Below are 17,126 nucleotides of genomic sequence, written 5' to 3'. Positions count from 1 at the left end.
AAAATGTTAATTAATGTTAATTTAAAAAATAATAACAATAAAGAAATAAATCAAAGAAATACATAAATAAAGCTCTCCTACGCCCTCTTGTGCAGCCGTGGCCTAATGGTTAGAGAATCGGACTTGTAACCCAAAGGTTGCAGGTTCGAGTCCCAGGTCCAGCAGGGATTGTAGGTGGGGGGAGTGAATAACCAGCACTCTCTCCACCCTCAATACCACGACTGAGGTGAGTCCCTTGAGCAAGGCACCGTTCCCCCAACTGCTCCCCGGGCGCCGCAGCAATGGCTGCCCACTGCTCCGGGTGTGTGTTCACGGTGTGTGTGTGTTCACTACTGTGTGTGTGCACTTGGATGGGTTAAATGCAGAGCACAAATTCCTAGTATGGGTCACCATACTTGGCCTCCCTCACCTCCTTTCCTTTCCTTTCCTTTCCTTTAGGTTCCGGGGTGGTTTACTTCAGTGCCTGTCCTAAATCGCATCCTAAACCAACGCAGTTTTTTCCCATAAAACAGAGGTCTCAAACTCACTTCCTGGAGGGCCTCTGCAGAGTTTAGCTCCAATCAGAGCCGTTTAGAAACAGCTCTGCAGGAATTGAGTTTGAGACCAGTGCCCTAAAACCTGAGAGGGTGCTCGCTGCAGAGCCATATGGGAGGAGCTGGAGCTCCGGCTCCCCCTCGCTGGAGGTAATGGGTGGAGATAGACACCTAACCACACCCTAACCCTACGCTGCCCTATCCCTAACCTTAACTCCACCCATTTGTTCACTCAGAGGTGGAGCTGGAGGCCATTTGGCTCTGCTGTGAGCAGTACTTGGAAAACCTCACAGTCAAAAGTTTCGTGACGTAATGCATTGCTGCTGTGACTGTTTGCGGTCGAGCACGTGATCTCAACAGTCGTTCCTGATAGGGTACCGGCAGCCGGGCCTCTGGCAGATGCATGTATGGCTCTGGCAGAGCTTTACAAACGTTCGGAAATAACATAAGAAAACCTTTTTCGAGTTTTTCTTCTTCTTCGGGAAAAGAAAAGCATTCACTCCTGGACTTTCTTCAGGCCGATGAAAACAGGTATCACGGTATGTTCAATATTAATCTTGTCCAGGTGTATTATTTTTATTTAGGGGATATGTATGGTGCATCAGGTGTGTCATATGTAACGTTACAGTTTTTACAAAGAAAAAAAATGGTAGAAAAGCGGTCACCTGTGCGGTGCACTTTCAAAGCCTTTATAGCTTATACACATATTAACACTTTAAAGCTACATATTATTACCTGAAATAAAATACGTAAGTTAATGCGTCATCTAATATATTATAATAAAACATGAGCTAATTTAGAAAATTTTGACCCGTAGGTACATAAAATAAATTAATTAATATGTGTAATGTATTTGTATTATTTATTTTTTTGTTTATAATTTTTTTATTTTATTTCTATTTTATAAGTCCTGTCTGACTAACATGAAATGTGATGTAATGTTAAATTGTGTTTCAGTGCATACAGCCATGACGATTTTTGGATTCTTGCAGTATTTCTAACTGGTATATCACTTTATTTTCTTTTAATGTAATTTCATATATATATATATATATATATATATATTACCATTTATTATATTTTATATAATATTATTTATAATTATACACACACACACACACACACACACATATATATATATATATATATATATATATATATATATATATATATATATGTGTGTGTGTGTGTGTGTATTATGCATATAAAATGGTTAAATAATAATCTTTCACGAAGGTATTATTTTAATAAATAAATAAATTCAGCTTTGCATTACAGGAATAAATTACATTTTAAAGTATATTCACATAGAAAGCTGTTATTTTAAATCAAAATAATATTTCACAATATTACACATTTTTCTGTATTTTCATCAGCCTTGATGAGCACAAGAAACATCTTTAAAAAACAATATATTTTATTTTATTTTATTTTCAAATACAAATTGTGCCAAGGAATGATTCTCACTTAGTTTTTAAGAAAAACTGAAGTTAAAAAAATGTTTCCCATGGAAAAAAAAACAAATTCTTAATTTCAGTTTTATTTGTGTCTGAGCAGTACTGAATAAAGCTTTGTTTATTATGTTTTTGTCATTTTTTTATCTTGTAGATTCTACAAATTGCATGTAATTATAAGGTATTTATGATTATTCTAAACTATTTTTGTTTTTCTTACAGGCGCTTCCGCTGTTTCTGTGGTGCTGAGTCACCCGACATCACTTCCCTGCGGCTGTCGTGAAAAAGTTGTGTGGAGGAAGACCTTCCCCATAGAAGCAACTGTGGCAAAGTGCCAAAAGGAGAAATGCATCATAGAAGGAGGTTTTCGGGAAAGGTTTGCAGTCACACATGAGAAAAAATACTCTCTATTTATCAAGTCAGCAAAATACAACGACCTGGGGCAATACGTGTGCAGTTGTGATGACTTTGTCAACCAAGTTTACCTGGAGGTTGTAGGTGAGTGTTTGTTTGCCTCACGCTTTATAATGTGCATTAAATAGCATGAGTAGTTAAACTTACTGTAAGTAATGTAGCTTTTTAATTTTTTCCCTATAGTTTCTATAAACATGACAGCCATCGAGTTAGGAAACATCAGTCTTCCGTGTTATGCAGACACTCAAAGAGATGTCATGGATGTGACATGGCAACATAATGAAGTAAACATTCTGCACTACACTACAAATGGAGACACAAACACAGGCGACGGCTATAAGGGCAGAGTATCGCTGACAGAGGATGGATTCAGGGATGGAGATGTGTCTCTCACCATCACTGACATCCAACAGACAGACGCTGGATTATACTGCTGCTTCATTCATGATGGAACCACTAAAGGATATCCACACGCCTACATGCTGCATGTGATCGGTAAGACTAGAACATCTCATCATATGAATATATACTTGGTATATCATTATGTGCAATGCCTATTGTATTGTTAGTTCTCAGTTAGATTTTAAGTGAATGTTACATAATTATTAACATTGATTCATCTGGCTGGTTTTACTACACATTTTGTATGGGAATGAGGGCTAAGCATCAGGAAAATTCATTTATAGGGTATTACTATTATGTAGTGGTGCATAATCACATACTTGAGTTAAAGTAGAGATAGCCAGATTAAATATCACCCCAGAGAAAGTATAAATACTGTTTGTCAAGATTAGATAGGTAAGATTTGTTTGTAAAATAGTGATTAAAATAAAAGCAACAATACTGGGTCTGTGACAGTTGCAGCCAGTGTTGTTTTATCATCATTTATATGCTATTATGGTTTTTATTTTTGTTTTTTAATTTTAATGTTAAGATTTAGTAAATGTGTTGTGTTTTCATCAATTTGAATGTTTTTAGTTTGGCGTTGCAGTTATTGTTTACTAATTAATCAATTTTAATATAATTAATTTTTGTTGTAATTTTACTTATTTTAATATTAAAATGAGAAATGTTGCCTTGGCATCTAGCTGAAATTGATAAAAAGTTGATTAGTTCATGTTTATTTAATGTTTCAAGAAACTAACTTATGGCTTTAATTTCAGTTTTAGTTTTAGTTAACAACCCTGTTAACAACCCCCAAGTCACTCTTAAAAACATCTATGCATTGGCTTTTAACACGAGCTGAGTTTAGTATTCTTACGTTTTTATGTTGCTACTTTTGTATTTTATTTTTTCTCTCATTGAAACATGTACAGCACTTTGGGCTGTTACAGCTGTATTTAAATGTGCTTTATAAATAAACTTTGACCTTGACCTTGAACCCTGGGTGGAGTTTAGTCTGACATTATAATGAATTATTGTGCATTATTATGAGTCGCCAACTAGCCAGCAGTCAATAAGCCATCTAAAGTTCATGAGGTTCATTTTTTTTTACCACAAATCGGACCATAGATATTGCTGCTGGCTCCAGTTTTTTACAGTTTGAAATAACAAGGACATTCTAAAGCATTTAAAGCTTTGAAATTTAATGAAATAAAAGCCAAAGTTCCCCAAAATGAAAATAAACTTTAAGAAAAAACAAAAAAAAAAAACACTGTGTGCTTGTTCTCCTCTTTAATTTCATGCAGAGAAGATCACCAATGCAGGAGGAAACCAAACTGAGGGCAGCAACAATGAGAAACCAACTCGCATTGGACTGATCTTATCTTTCTCACTCTTCATTTGCTTTCTGTTCATTCTTTTATGCCGTATGAAGATGCCATCACCACCCAGTGTGGAAACTACAGATAGCGAGCCTGTACAGGAGAGTGACCAAATTTCAACCCACCCTTTTTATTCTGGAGAAGAGGCCATGAACTGTCAAACCTGAGGATGAACATTTACATTGATCATTCTAATAATGAAAAAAATGATTCTACATTTATGTAAGTCATTTATGTAACGGGCAGCTGCTTGTCTGACGCACAAGTACTAAATATGAAACTTCCATCATTGCACCACAGAACTTTTGAACACCAATGTGTTTCATTATGCGTGTCCAATTGTGTGCTGGGTTTACACACTTACACTGTGGATGGAGAGTACAAAATGTAGATTCAGTGCAAGACTTTAAATATAAAAGAGTTGTTTTTTTAAGACTTTCTTTATACAAAGATCTATCTACATTTCTTAATGATCAATCACTATTAAAGTTTATGAAAATAACAGATTTACAGTATGTATATATGTAACGGTGTTATATTGTCTTATCCTAAGCTTTCAATTTAAAAAAAAAGTTAACCCTTATGGGTGGTTTAATAAATGTGTGTGAGTGTATAAATGTTCATAGCCTCCTTTGTATTTTTTTATTACTGCTGTTTAAGGTGTTGATTTTTACTTCACTTATTTCCTGTTTTTCTGTCACATTTCATTAAGGTTACATTATATATTTGTCACGTTGGACCTGTATTATGGACTGAGAAATTATTACTTTTAAGGTTCTACATCCTCTGGCAGGAAAAACACATAATAATGTTACTTTTTTCTTTGTATGCAAAGTATATATTGAATGAATCAATAAAGCTTGATTTGATTTGGGACTTGACTTTTTGTGTGACAATTCTTCTGAGGGTTGTGCAGACTATTGATAACTGAGAGGGATTGGATAGCAGTGGAGACACTATGGATTTGGAGCCCATTGCACAGATTTTACTATTGGGCCCTCTCTCAACCTCTGTCCCCATTTTCCTCCCTGGTTGTGATGCCCTTGCTCCTGTTTGACACTGTCAATCTGTATATAAAAATAGACAAATATTACTTTTGGGTTTGTAAAATAAAAAAGCACTCAATCTTTGCCCTGGAATTAAAAGATAAATAAAGCAGCCAAAAGCCTGTAAAAGAAGCTCTGTCCGCCGAAGCATTTTACAGACAGAAGAATAATGTGTTTCATGATGCCATAGAAGAACCTTTTTGGCTTAAATGGTTCCATTAAAAAACCTTTAATGTCTAAAGAACCTTTCTGTTTCACAAAAGGTTATTTGTGGCGAAAGAAAGGTTCTTCAGATTATAAAAAGGTAAGAAAGACATGGTTCTTTAAAGAACCTTTAACTGAACGGTTCGTTGTGGAACTTTTAATTTTTAAAACCCCTTTATTTTTAAGAGTGTATATGAATAGAAGAGTAGTTTTGCATTTCTTGTAGGACTGGGTATTAAAAAATGTCATTGAATAAGTCTGAATGAAAACGTACTCGTAATATGTTTATAAATTGATTTAGTCTTTTTTTTTTTTCATTGCAAAGCTTCTAAAAACATACAAGAATGGGGAAATTAGACATTCCTACAAGGAACAATCATAAAGATAAAACCAGAAAAATAATATTCTGCATTTGCGTACATCAAATTAGGGTGTTATACAGAAAAGAAGAGTACAAAACTAACATCCTTTTAGAAAAGTTGTCATAATGCAACAAAAATTTGTCACTCTTTTTGTTATTTGTGAGTCTAAGAGATGAAACAAGAGAATAAAGTTCAGCAAGAAAAAGGGCAAAAGACAGGTGATTTAAGCCATTTTTGCTTGAAAATTGAAAATGTCATTCAATATAAGAAAGCTAACAACATATTCAACAGCTAATTGTTTTGGATTATCATAATAAAAAATAACATCGTTTAATGTCGAAAGTATGGCTCACATTTGTAAGGCTAGAAACAAAGGAGCTTAAGACCCTTACTCGTAAATTAAGGTCTGGGGGTTCGAACATTCCGACACAGAATCGCCCGCGTGATTGGACAGAAAGTGAGGCTTCGTAAGAACACAAGTCATCTGACACGTCCATTTATTTTTAGTACAAGCTCCGAAAAGACGCGGTTAAAATGTACCATTTCTAACCGCAGGTGACTTCCGATTTTCTTATTTTTACTGAAGAACTGCTCATACTACATGTGTATTGATCATCATTGTTTGGATTGTGAATAAAATGCAGTGATTAATAAACATCTCGTTCTACTCTTTCATAATTCCTTGTCTCTTGCTTAAAGAAAAAATAAACAATATGAGAATCTGCCCATTTGCTTGTAAAAAATCAGCAATCGGAATCGGCCATGAAACATCATGATCAGTGCATCCCTAGTTTTTTTTTTGCAGATAGTCTACTGGTTAGTGTGGGCTGCTCTGAACCAAAAATGTCAGGGAGTTTTTTGTTTTGTTTTGTTTTGTTTTGTCCCAGTCCAGCCCTGGACGAGTGGAAAATATACAATATACATTGACGTACATCGAAAAACATTTATAATAAATGTAGCAAATCGTGTGTTATTTTAATGTGCCATTAGAATAAGATCCACAGGTGAGCAGTGGAGAATGCATGTGACGTCACTGACAGAGGAAGCGCAGGTGACTCGACGCTGCAGGTGATGTCCGCATTCTTTCGCATATTTCTTCTTAAAGACGTGTTCTTTGAAATTCGTTTGATATGCGTTTGATATTTTTATTTTAAGCAAATGAAGTAGTTTTGTTTCTGTTTCGTGTTGTCTGTGGTTCATTTAAGCATTTGTGCTCAACATAAGACTAATATATAGTGTATTTGAGTGACACCACCGTCGTTCTCCTGTTTCTTCGACTCTCAGGATCCGTTCAAATAAATGATTAGTTTGTAATTTCCACCCGGAATAAGTGTTGGAGATCTCAGTCTTCTGTCTGTTCAGCTTCATCATGGATGACACACAAACTTCTCGAGATGAAGACTTTTCTCCAGGATGCAGGTACTATATTAACAGGAATGCATACTATATTAACCCTTTGCGGGTATAAATTGCTTGTTTGGCAATGCGTGTTATAATGTTTTCGCTACAATTAAAAAAATTATATTCTCTTATAATTTACAGTAAACATTTTTTTTTATATTCTGTTAGGCAATAATTAAAATGTGAAAGTGAAAGTGCCATGTGGCCAAGTATGGTGTGTCCCATACTTGTAGTTTGTGCATTTATCCCATACAAGTGAACACACACAGAGCAGTCCGGCTCTCTATCCATAAGGACACGACTACCCTTTATTTGCGTCTATTTCTGAATATATTAGCTGTAATATACTTGATACGCAAAGATACCTCCTATAAATCATCAACACGATCGAAACTTTGCTGATAAACCTGTAACGCAATCTACTTCATGACTGCTGCCATCTGTGTGTTTATGAAGAGTGATACGTCTATAGGTCATCCACAACATTTAAGGGACAATATTTCATTAACAGACATAACTGAAATATTTGTTTTGGTCATTTATCATGTGATTATTTCATTATTTCGTCTGATATTTTAACACTTGCTCACACAGAGAGACACGTCTAAGAAAGCACTTACTGTACCTTTAATCTCTCTCTGTTATAGTTCAGTTCACCAGAAGAAATCAGAACCAGAGCCCAGCTGTGTGTCTATGAGGAGTGAGGATTCTATGATCCGTCCAATTAATTTTAAAAGTGATGACACAAGGTTTAACCACAGGTATTACATTTTACAGTAATTATATGATAATGTAATAAATGAATATGAGCATAAGTGGCTAGAAAATGCAATAAATCCAATGGCAACAAACAGATATAGAGCACAGAGTAGAATTTTTTTTTTTTTTTTTTTACATATTTTTTCCAGTTGTGCCCTTGAGAAAGTGTCATAACTGTTATTAAGGTCGTTTAAAAAAGTCACCAATGTCAGAGTGTTTAATTCTTGATTCAAGGTCAATCCTGTCACCAAGAACAGCTGTAACAAAACCCGTCTTTGAGAAATATGACCAGTCTATGAATCAACCACAAGACAGCAGGTATCCTGGTGTAAGGTAAACTGTGGGATTTTTTTAATGCAATGCATCATCACACATTACTAAAATACATCATTAATACTGACACATTTCATAAACCCTGTGATATGTTCAGTGTAACACAGAAAACAAAAAAGACATTTTGATCTGTGCATTTACCTCTGTAACTCATGTAATAATATGGTATTTTAATATTTTCCAGACATGAAGTCCTCAACATGTTTAGATCAAATCTGATGAAGAAATTTGAGCCTCTGTATGAGGGAACATCGACTCAGGGAAACCCAACACTCCTGAATGAGATCTACACAGAGCTCTACATCACAGAGAGTGAGAGTGGAGAGATCAGTAATGAGCATGAGGTGAGACAGATTGAGACACAATCCAGGAGAGCAGCAACAGAAGACACAGCCATCAAATGCAATGACATCTTTAGACCTTTACCTGGACAAGACAAAGCCATCAGAACTGTGCTGACAAAGGGAGTCGCTGGCATTGGAAAAACAGTCTCTGTGCAGAAGTTCATCCTGGACTGGGCTGAAGGGAAGGAGAATCAGGACGTCCAGCTCATATTTCCACTTCCTTTTAGAGAAATCAACTTGATGAAGGACAAAACACTCAGTCTTTCAGATCTACTTCATGTCTTTTTCCCTGAAATTAAAGAAATGGAAATATCCAGTGATGAATATAAAGTGTTGTTCATCTTTGATGGTCTGGATGAGTGTCGTTTGTCTTTGGATTTTCAAAGCGATGTGAGGTTGTGTGATGTCAGTGAATCAGCCTCAGTGGATGTGCTGCTGATGAACCTCATTTTGGGTTATCTATTTCCTTCTGCTCTCATCTGGATCACCTCCAGACCAGCAGCAGCTGATCTCATCCCCTCTGAGTGTGTCCATCGAGTGACAGAGGTAAGAGGCTTCAATGCGCCACAGAAGGAGGAATACTTCAAGAAGAGAATCAGTGATCAGAGTCTGGCCGACAGGATCATCTCACACCTGAAGTCATCGAGGAGCCTCTACATCATGTGCCACATCCCAGTGTTCTGCTGGATCTCAGCCACTGTTCTAGAGAAGATGTTGAGTCGAGCAGAGAGTGGAGAGATTCCCAAGACTCTCACTCAAATGTACACACACTTCCTGATCCTTCAGTCCAACATCAAACATGAGAAGGACTATGAGAAGAAGGTGACAGATGAAGACATGATCCTCAAACTGGGGAAATTGGCTTTTCAGCAGCTTGTGAAAGGCAACCTGATCTTCTATGAGGAAGACCTGAGAGAGTGTGGCATTGATGTGACAGAAGCATCAGTGTACTCAGGATTGTGCACTCAGATCTTCAGAGAGGAGTTTGGCTTGTATCAGGGGAAGGTCTTCTGCTTTGTTCATCTGAGCATTCAGGAACATCTAGCAGCTCTATATGTGCACCTCTCCTGGACAAACCACAGCAGAAATGTGTTTGAGCCAATCACCAAACAGAGTTCGCAGTCTAAAGTGAAGGACAAGTTTCAACTCAATTCATCAAAACATGTTTCATTATCTGAGCTGCATCAGAGAGCTGTGAATGAGGCTCTACAGAGTAAAAATGGACATCTGGATCTTTTCCTGCGGTTCCTTCTGGGTTTGTCAGTGGAGTCTCATCAGATTATCCTACAACGAATAATGACACTAAAAAGAAGCAGCTCTGACAGCAATGAGAAAACAGTTGAGTTCATCAAGAAGAAGATCAGGACCATTGACTCTCCAGAGAAATCCATCAATCTGTTCCACTGTCTGAATGAATTGGGTGACCGTTCACTAGTGGAGGAAATACAACAGTATCTGAAATCTGGAACAATAAGTGAAGCTAAACTATCTTCATCTCAGTGGTCAGCTGTAGTTTTTGTGTTGTTGACATCAGAAGAGGAACTGGATGAGTTTTGTTTAAATAAATTTGTTAAAGGAAAGAATAAACCTGAAAATATGAAAGTTCTTCAAAAGTTGCTGCCTGTGATTAAAGAATCCAGATCAGTTCAGTAAGTATCAATAAGAACAATCATTTCACTGTTAAAAAAGTTAAGAAAATAAAAGTTAAAAGCTCATAAATCTGAAGTGCTGTAGCTAATATCTTAATGGTCTTAATGTATTTTCAATACAGAGACACTGTAAAATATTTCTTCATGCATTCAAACGAAGTTGTGTATAAATAAATCAGGTTTTCCAGTTAAAAATGTTCAAATGAACATAAAGAAGGAATTTAAATATTTCACATTTGGCATAAAAGACCAAGCAGAAATACATGAACACACTTTTTTTGAATTGTCATTTATATATTTTTGAGAGACATTTTATCTGGAATGACAAGAGACTCAGACTTATATTAAAACACCTGAACTGTCTGCCAGTTCACAGTCCGGCATGCATATTAGTTTTAAACATTTTCTTACAACACATGTACCTACCATTAGAATTTTAGTCAAACAATAGATAATAGATGTTGATTTAATGCAGTCTTAACATTTTTTCAAATGTATGTAAATTTGCCCATGCGTGAAATTTATGTAATTTGACATTGAGAAATGCATGTGCAGTTTTTTTCTCATGGCATGAATAAATTTAATTGCAAGTTGTTCATTGCAGCAAGTTGTTTGATTGCTTTTTTAATAGGATGTATTTTCTTCTTTGTAAATACCTCAGCATATTCCTCTCTTGTACATTCCTATTTCATTTCAACATTTATTTCCTTTGTAAGATTATTGTATAATGTCCGGCACTTTGTCTAAATTTTGCTATCTATGGAGCGGACACGACATAGATTTCCACTGCTGGTTATATATCATATATATAACTGTGTATGTGACAAAGTCTTGAATCTTGATAGCGGTTTGATAGTGTTTCACATGTATGATTTTCATCTCTCTACAGGTTGTATAATTGTGGTCTTACAGATGAAGGTTGTGCTGCTCTGGTGTCAGCTCTGAGATCAAACCCCTCACACCTGAGAGAACTGAATCTGTCTGGGAATGAACTTGGAGATTCAGTGAAGCTGCTTTCTGATATACTACAGAATCCTGACTGTAAACTGGAAAAACTGTGGTAAGATCTCCTTGATAGTCACATGTGTCTTTGTCCTTTTATTTTAAAGGTGCCATAGAATGGAAAACCGAATTTACCTCGGCATAGTTAAATAATAATAGTTCAGTACATTGACATGACATACCATGAGTCTCAAACACCATTGTTTCCTCCTTCTTATATAAATCTAGTATTTGCAAAAGACCACCGAAAAATAGGTCAATTCCAACATATACCCGACTGTTACGAAACTTACCCGGGATCGTTAATAGTTACGCCTCCAACATTTGCATCGCCCAATCATCGGTAACGTCAGCACATCAGTTAAACAACGTGAGTCACTGAAGGGACACGGTTAGCTTAATGCTAGCGCTAGCCTTTTACATTGCTATACACAGGATTTCACTTACCACATAAACAGAGAGATGCCTGCGCATGATGGTGAATGATGGAGAAATAACTGCCTGATGATGGCGACTGATTTACAGATCTTGAGAATCACTGACGAGCTGCTCAACTTGTGTGGTAAGAAGCACTCCCTCTGCATTATAACATTACACAGAGCGATCACAGTAATGAAACTAAAATATCAGCGATTCAAAACGGCAGATTCAACAAACCGCATATTAAAAGCGGCTAGAGCTCCTAATTAAATATCTAATTTTATCCATGTGCAAGCTATTGAGCTCTGTGAAACAGCCAATCAGAGCAGAGCTCATTAATATTCATGAAGCTTCCAAATAACAGAGCATTTCATTCTAGGGGCAAATTCTAGGGTTGTAAATGGACCTGTAAAACCATTTCTGTAGATTTTTTGCCCTTTCTATGCCAAATACCTTCTATGTAGATATTAGAGAACAATTAAAAATATTCTCTCAATGCATTCTATGGCACCTTTAAGAATAAAATCAGCAATGTTCAGTAAACACTAAATCTCAGCAGAAATGACTCTGATGACTGAAGATTAAGTTTATTTAGTTCATCATTGTCAGCACAGTCTGAAGATCATTTGACTCAATTTTTGTAAAATTCGTGGAGGAGTTCGAAAACGTAGGTTTTCAACATAAATCAAAATGGCGGATAGAAAGCTTGGCCAACTATGGCATGTTGTCGATGGTTAATGGATGATTTATTACTTTTAACCAATACCAAATTGATGTGGCGTGGTCAGTGTGAGTTGACAATGGCACATACAAAGTTTGGTGACAATATGTCAAAGCTTTGCAAAGATACAGCCTCAGATGCAGTTTGGTTGTTTTGTATTTTGACATGAAATCCATCACTTTTTGCCAGCATGGTTGGAAAATTTGGGGAAAAACGGACCAACGGTCTAGAGGGAGATTGAAAAAGTATGTTTTCAACATTAATCAAAATGTTCATCCAATTATGCCATAATTGGCATCAATGTTCTCGGCATGAGCCAAAGAATATATCAAGACCAGTTTCATTACAATAGGTTAATGTAAACAAAAGTTAGCATTTTTCAAAATTTCATTATAACTGTCTCCAAACGTTTTGAGTGGTGTCAGGGCATGGTGCCAAGAGCACCAAAAATATCTGACATGGGAAAATTGGGTGTGGTTTGACTCTGCATGTTCCACTGAATCTAAAGATTTTTGGCCAAACCATTGAGAAGGTATAAGCAAAAAAAAAAGCCATTTTTCAGATCTCCTGTTTGGTCTAATATGCCAAACTGTTGCGGAGATGTAGCCTCACATCCATTTTGGCATGTTTTTCATTGAATTAGTTTGCATGTTATTTGAGAACCGTTTGACTAATCAACTTGAATTCCATAACTTTTTGCCAGCATGGTCTAAAGATGATCTGAGCCAATTTGGTGAAAATCTGACAAACCATCTAGGACGAGTTCGAAAAGGAGGTTTTTCGAACTATTAAAAATAGAAAAAAACTAAACCTTAAGACTTTTTAATTTTGGTGTTCATTCGACTCGGCATGAGCCAAGGATTCTGAGGGAAAAAAAATGTATTCTGTACCTTATGGTTAAAGTTAAAGTTATTAGCATAAACCTGTGTGAAATTTAGGAAGTAGTGGCGCTAGAGAGTTTGAGATAGAGACTTCAAATTTGCTATGGTGAGTTTTCAGACTGCTCTCTATCAGTGTGCCAAATTTCACAACTTTCCTTCAAGTGGTTCTATGGGCTGCCATAGACTCAAAAGCAGAAGAAGAAACGGAAGAAGAAGAACGCCAACGGATACAATAGGTGCCTTCGCACCTTCCATGCCTGGCCCCTAATTACTTTGTCATTACATACTGAACAAAGTGAACTATTTTAACAGAGAATTCTGATAAGCTGTTGGACAAGGGCTGGGCTGGGGCCTGAGTGTTTAGGGAAAGTTATGTTTTAGCCCAATACAAAATCATTAACTTGCATTTTTTGGGAAAAAAGAAAATCAACATGCATAATTCTCCTTCTATCAGCAGCAGTTTGTGGCAATGCTTTTCATTATATTTCCTCTCCTGCTCCGAGACCAGAGTCAATAACAAACTACAGACACTTCAACTACAGATCAACCCATGTCATTTTTCTCTACAGGTTGTGGAATTGTGGTGTCACAGATGAAGGTTGTGCTGCTCTGACTTCAGCTCTGAGATCAAACCCCTCACACCTGAGAGATCTGAGACTGTCTGGGAATAAACTCGGAAAATCCGGAGTGAAGTTACTCTCTGATCTGAAGAATGATCCACATTATAAACTGGAGAAATTATACTATTGTGAGTGTTTGTTTATTTAAAGATTTTAAAATGACCCAAGTTCAGTAATGATATATAAGATAATAATTCAGCTCCACTTTAGTGTCTGTACTTTAAACTGTTTAATTCTGTGATGTGTCTCATTTATAAATATTTTCATCTCTTACAGTGTCTGTAAGTGATAGTAGTTGTTAATAATTTATGATCAGTTGTTCATACATATCTCTGGCTGTAATATGAATATACCGTGATTTTTCTGAAATGGATCTGCTAATGTGATTTGAGAGCAGTAATGTCTAATACTCATATAATACTATATGTTTCATTGTAGGACTCTCAGTATTTAGACATCAGTCCAGTTTGCTCAGGATCAGCTGAAAGTGAATAAGGACCCACTGCGGAGAGACGTCACAGTCACACAATCAACAGAGACTGAAGACACAGAAACACATAGCATCACACTGTCTCATGTGTGTGAGACTTTACATACTTTCTCCTTTTACACTGACCCATGAAGATGACTGACTGAAATGTAAAGAGAATTAGCTTAGCACTGCATCAGTGTTCTTCAAGACATGGATTTCTGTTATTATTGTGGATTATTTTGGACACAATAACCGTGTAGTGGAAAACCTGATTGTGATAGTCCTGTTTCCACATAAATCTACCAGGCTTTCGGACAACATAAATGCTCTCACAGAGGTATGTGCTGAAGAAGAAATATGTTCATATCTGCCAAAACAAGATATGAACATACACCATTGCCCAGCCCCAATCCCAAGTAAGTAAGAACAAAGACAAAATTAAACAAGCAGATGAAATCACAGATTTTTTTGTTCAAATGCGATTTTGAAATGTCCAAGTTGACAATTAAGCTTTCAAATTTTCACAAACAGATTTTGTACACTGGAAAATTATATTCACCTGCAACTTCACACCACATGGTTCCACCTTGTGGAATAACAGAACCATTACAATAAAAACTAAAGACTGTATTTAAACAAGAAAAAGGTTTCTTGAATATATGTTGTTGACCTGTTAGATGAAGCAGATCAATTAATTTAATATTATTCATTGAATGAAGAAATTTCAGATAAAATGTTCCTTTAGAAGATTTAATAGTGTGTGTAAAGCCACCCATCCTTCTTTAAAACAATTAATACAAAACACTTTTACAATATTCAAATGTATGAGTTAAATTGCCTGAGTTGAAGATTGAATAAGTATATATTAGGGACAAAGTGTAACAACAAAGTAATAGGAATTATATATTAAATGATATTATTTTCAGATTTCAACACCTTCAAAAATGAAAATGTTTGAAAATTAAATATGTAGAAACAAATACTGTAATTATCTTGAACGGCCAATTGAACCTAAAATGATTGATTTTTGAAAGCAGTATAGAAAGGGCAAGATTGGTAATCTGGCATGCCAGGCATTTCCCTGGTGGGTTGACACACTTTGGGGCCAATGACTGGCCCATCATGCAGGAACAGCGGCCCATTAGTTTGTCCTCTGTATGGAAAGCAATAAACCCAATCACAATGCGCACACAGACAGAGCGATAAAGTATCTTGCTCCGCCTGCATTATTATTGCTTCACATTTGGAAATAGGTGGAAAATTACAAAGTCTGTAAATGGCAAAATCAAGTGAGATTTATTTATATAGCACTTTTAACAACACAGATTTTGTCAAAGCAGCTTTATAGTATTATCTAAAATAAGACATTTACAGAGGCATAATTTCACAAAGCTAAAATCAGACCATTCTGTTCACTTTAAATCTTAAAATTATCTAATTAAAATAAAATATAACTGCTCATGCTAAATGTATAAAGTATGTTTGGATTGTGATTAAAATGCAGTGGTTAATAAACATCTTGTTCATGTACACTTTTTATAATTCCTTGTCTCTTGCTTAAAGAAGAAATATTTAGCAATTGAAATCAGAATCTGCCCATTTGTGTCACACCCCCGGACTTTCTTGTTGGTTTTTCCCAATTTCCCCTGCAGTTCTGAGTGTTTTTGGTTTCTCCCTTATTGTCTGCACCTGTGTCTGTAATTAGTCTGTCTATTTAAGGTGTGTGTTTTCCCAGTACTCTTGTCGGTCTTTGATGTTTTATGGATGTTTCCCCTGGTGTTCCTGTGTCTACCTGTATTCCGTTGGATTTATTAAATATACGTCTTTTTATTATGTCGTTGTTCGTGTGTTCCTGCCTGATCCGTGACAGAAAGACCGACCGAAACAGTTTATTTTTTTGGCGTGTTATCCTCCGTTTTGTTTCCCGTTCGTTTTTCCCAGTCTTTTTGTTTCCGTTGTGTTTCCCCCATGGATTCCTTCCTCCGACCAGAATTCATCCTCCTCCGACTGAAGCAGGAGGATCTACCGCTCGAGGGATTTACCGTCATGTTCCAGCTTGTAGCAAACACCACCAGCTACCCGGATGACGCACTCTGTGCATTATATGACGCAGAGCGCCGTCGTCCGAGGACGGCCCTCGAGCGGACTTCGCCCGGTTTGTGGAGTGGACTCTCCGGACCCAGAGCCCAGCCAGCCACCCCGATGTGCGGATTACGAGCCCAAACCCATCATAGACGGAAAGCCCGAGCCCGGAGCGACAGCTGTATGGAGTGCCGATGGGTTCATAACATCCGACCAGGTGCGAGAGCCGGCCATTACATCCGCGACGGTGGAGCGCTTCGTGGAGCAAGAGAGGGCGGTAGAGAACCCTGCCCACTGCACCACCACTGTGGGTGAGCTGGAACAAGATTTTGGGGACTTAATAGACTTTGTCACTGATATACCTGTCTGCCTGGATTTCCCACCCACCCTCCCTTTTCTGTCTATGCCTGAATCTCCGCTGGTTCCGTCCAGCCACCCTGAATCTCCGCTGGTTCCGTCCAGCCACCCTGAATCTCCGCTGGTTCCGCCCAACCTTCCTGATTTCCCCCTGTCTACTGTCTGTCCCTTTGCTCACCCTCAGCGCTCCATCTGTGCGGTGGGTTCGCCGCGGGTCTGCCAGTCTCCATCGGTGTTATGGCTGGAGGATCCCTCACCATCGCCTCCAGCCTCAGAGTCCTGGACTCCGCCTCAGCCCTCCGACCCTGC

At 37.1% G+C, this 17,126-nt stretch overlaps 1 protein-coding gene and 1 pseudogene across 1 annotated transcript; both read left to right on the top strand.

Annotated features, from left to right (window-relative positions):
• Nucleotides 1–4,331, top strand: part of LOC141334943 (protein NLRC3-like) — a 13,479-nt pseudogene extending 9,148 nt beyond the window's left edge.
• Nucleotides 4,332–7,021: 2,690 nt separating this feature from the next.
• LOC141335455 (NLR family CARD domain-containing protein 3-like) lies at nucleotides 7,022–14,460 on the top strand. The gene is made up of 6 exons (XM_073840927.1): nucleotides 7,022–7,195; nucleotides 7,825–7,938; nucleotides 8,454–10,262; nucleotides 11,152–11,322; nucleotides 13,856–14,034; nucleotides 14,345–14,460. Coding segments are annotated over exons 1-6 (2,325 nt in total). The 5' UTR covers nucleotides 7,022–7,145; the 3' UTR covers nucleotides 14,347–14,460.
• Nucleotides 14,461–17,126: the final 2,666 nt, after the last annotated feature.

The sequence above is a fragment of the Garra rufa genome, chromosome 5 (assembly GCF_049309525.1).
Source record: "Garra rufa chromosome 5, GarRuf1.0, whole genome shotgun sequence".
Lineage (NCBI taxonomy): Eukaryota > Metazoa > Chordata > Actinopteri > Cypriniformes > Cyprinidae > Garra > Garra rufa.
The sequence above is the reverse complement of the archived record's forward strand: the minus strand, read 5'-3'. Positions and strand labels throughout refer to the sequence as shown.

Coding starts and splice junctions, on each gene's coding strand:
- LOC141335455 (XM_073840927.1), top strand. CDS start 7,146: ATGGATGACACACAAACTTCTCGAGATGAAGACTTTTCTCCAGGATGC. Junction 10,263..11,151: donor AAAGAATCCAGATCAGTTCA/GTAAGTATCAAT, acceptor ATCTCTCTACAG/GTTGTATAATTGTGGTCTTA. Junction 11,323..13,855: donor TGTAAACTGGAAAAACTGTG/GTAAGATCTCCT, acceptor TTTTCTCTACAG/GTTGTGGAATTGTGGTGTCA.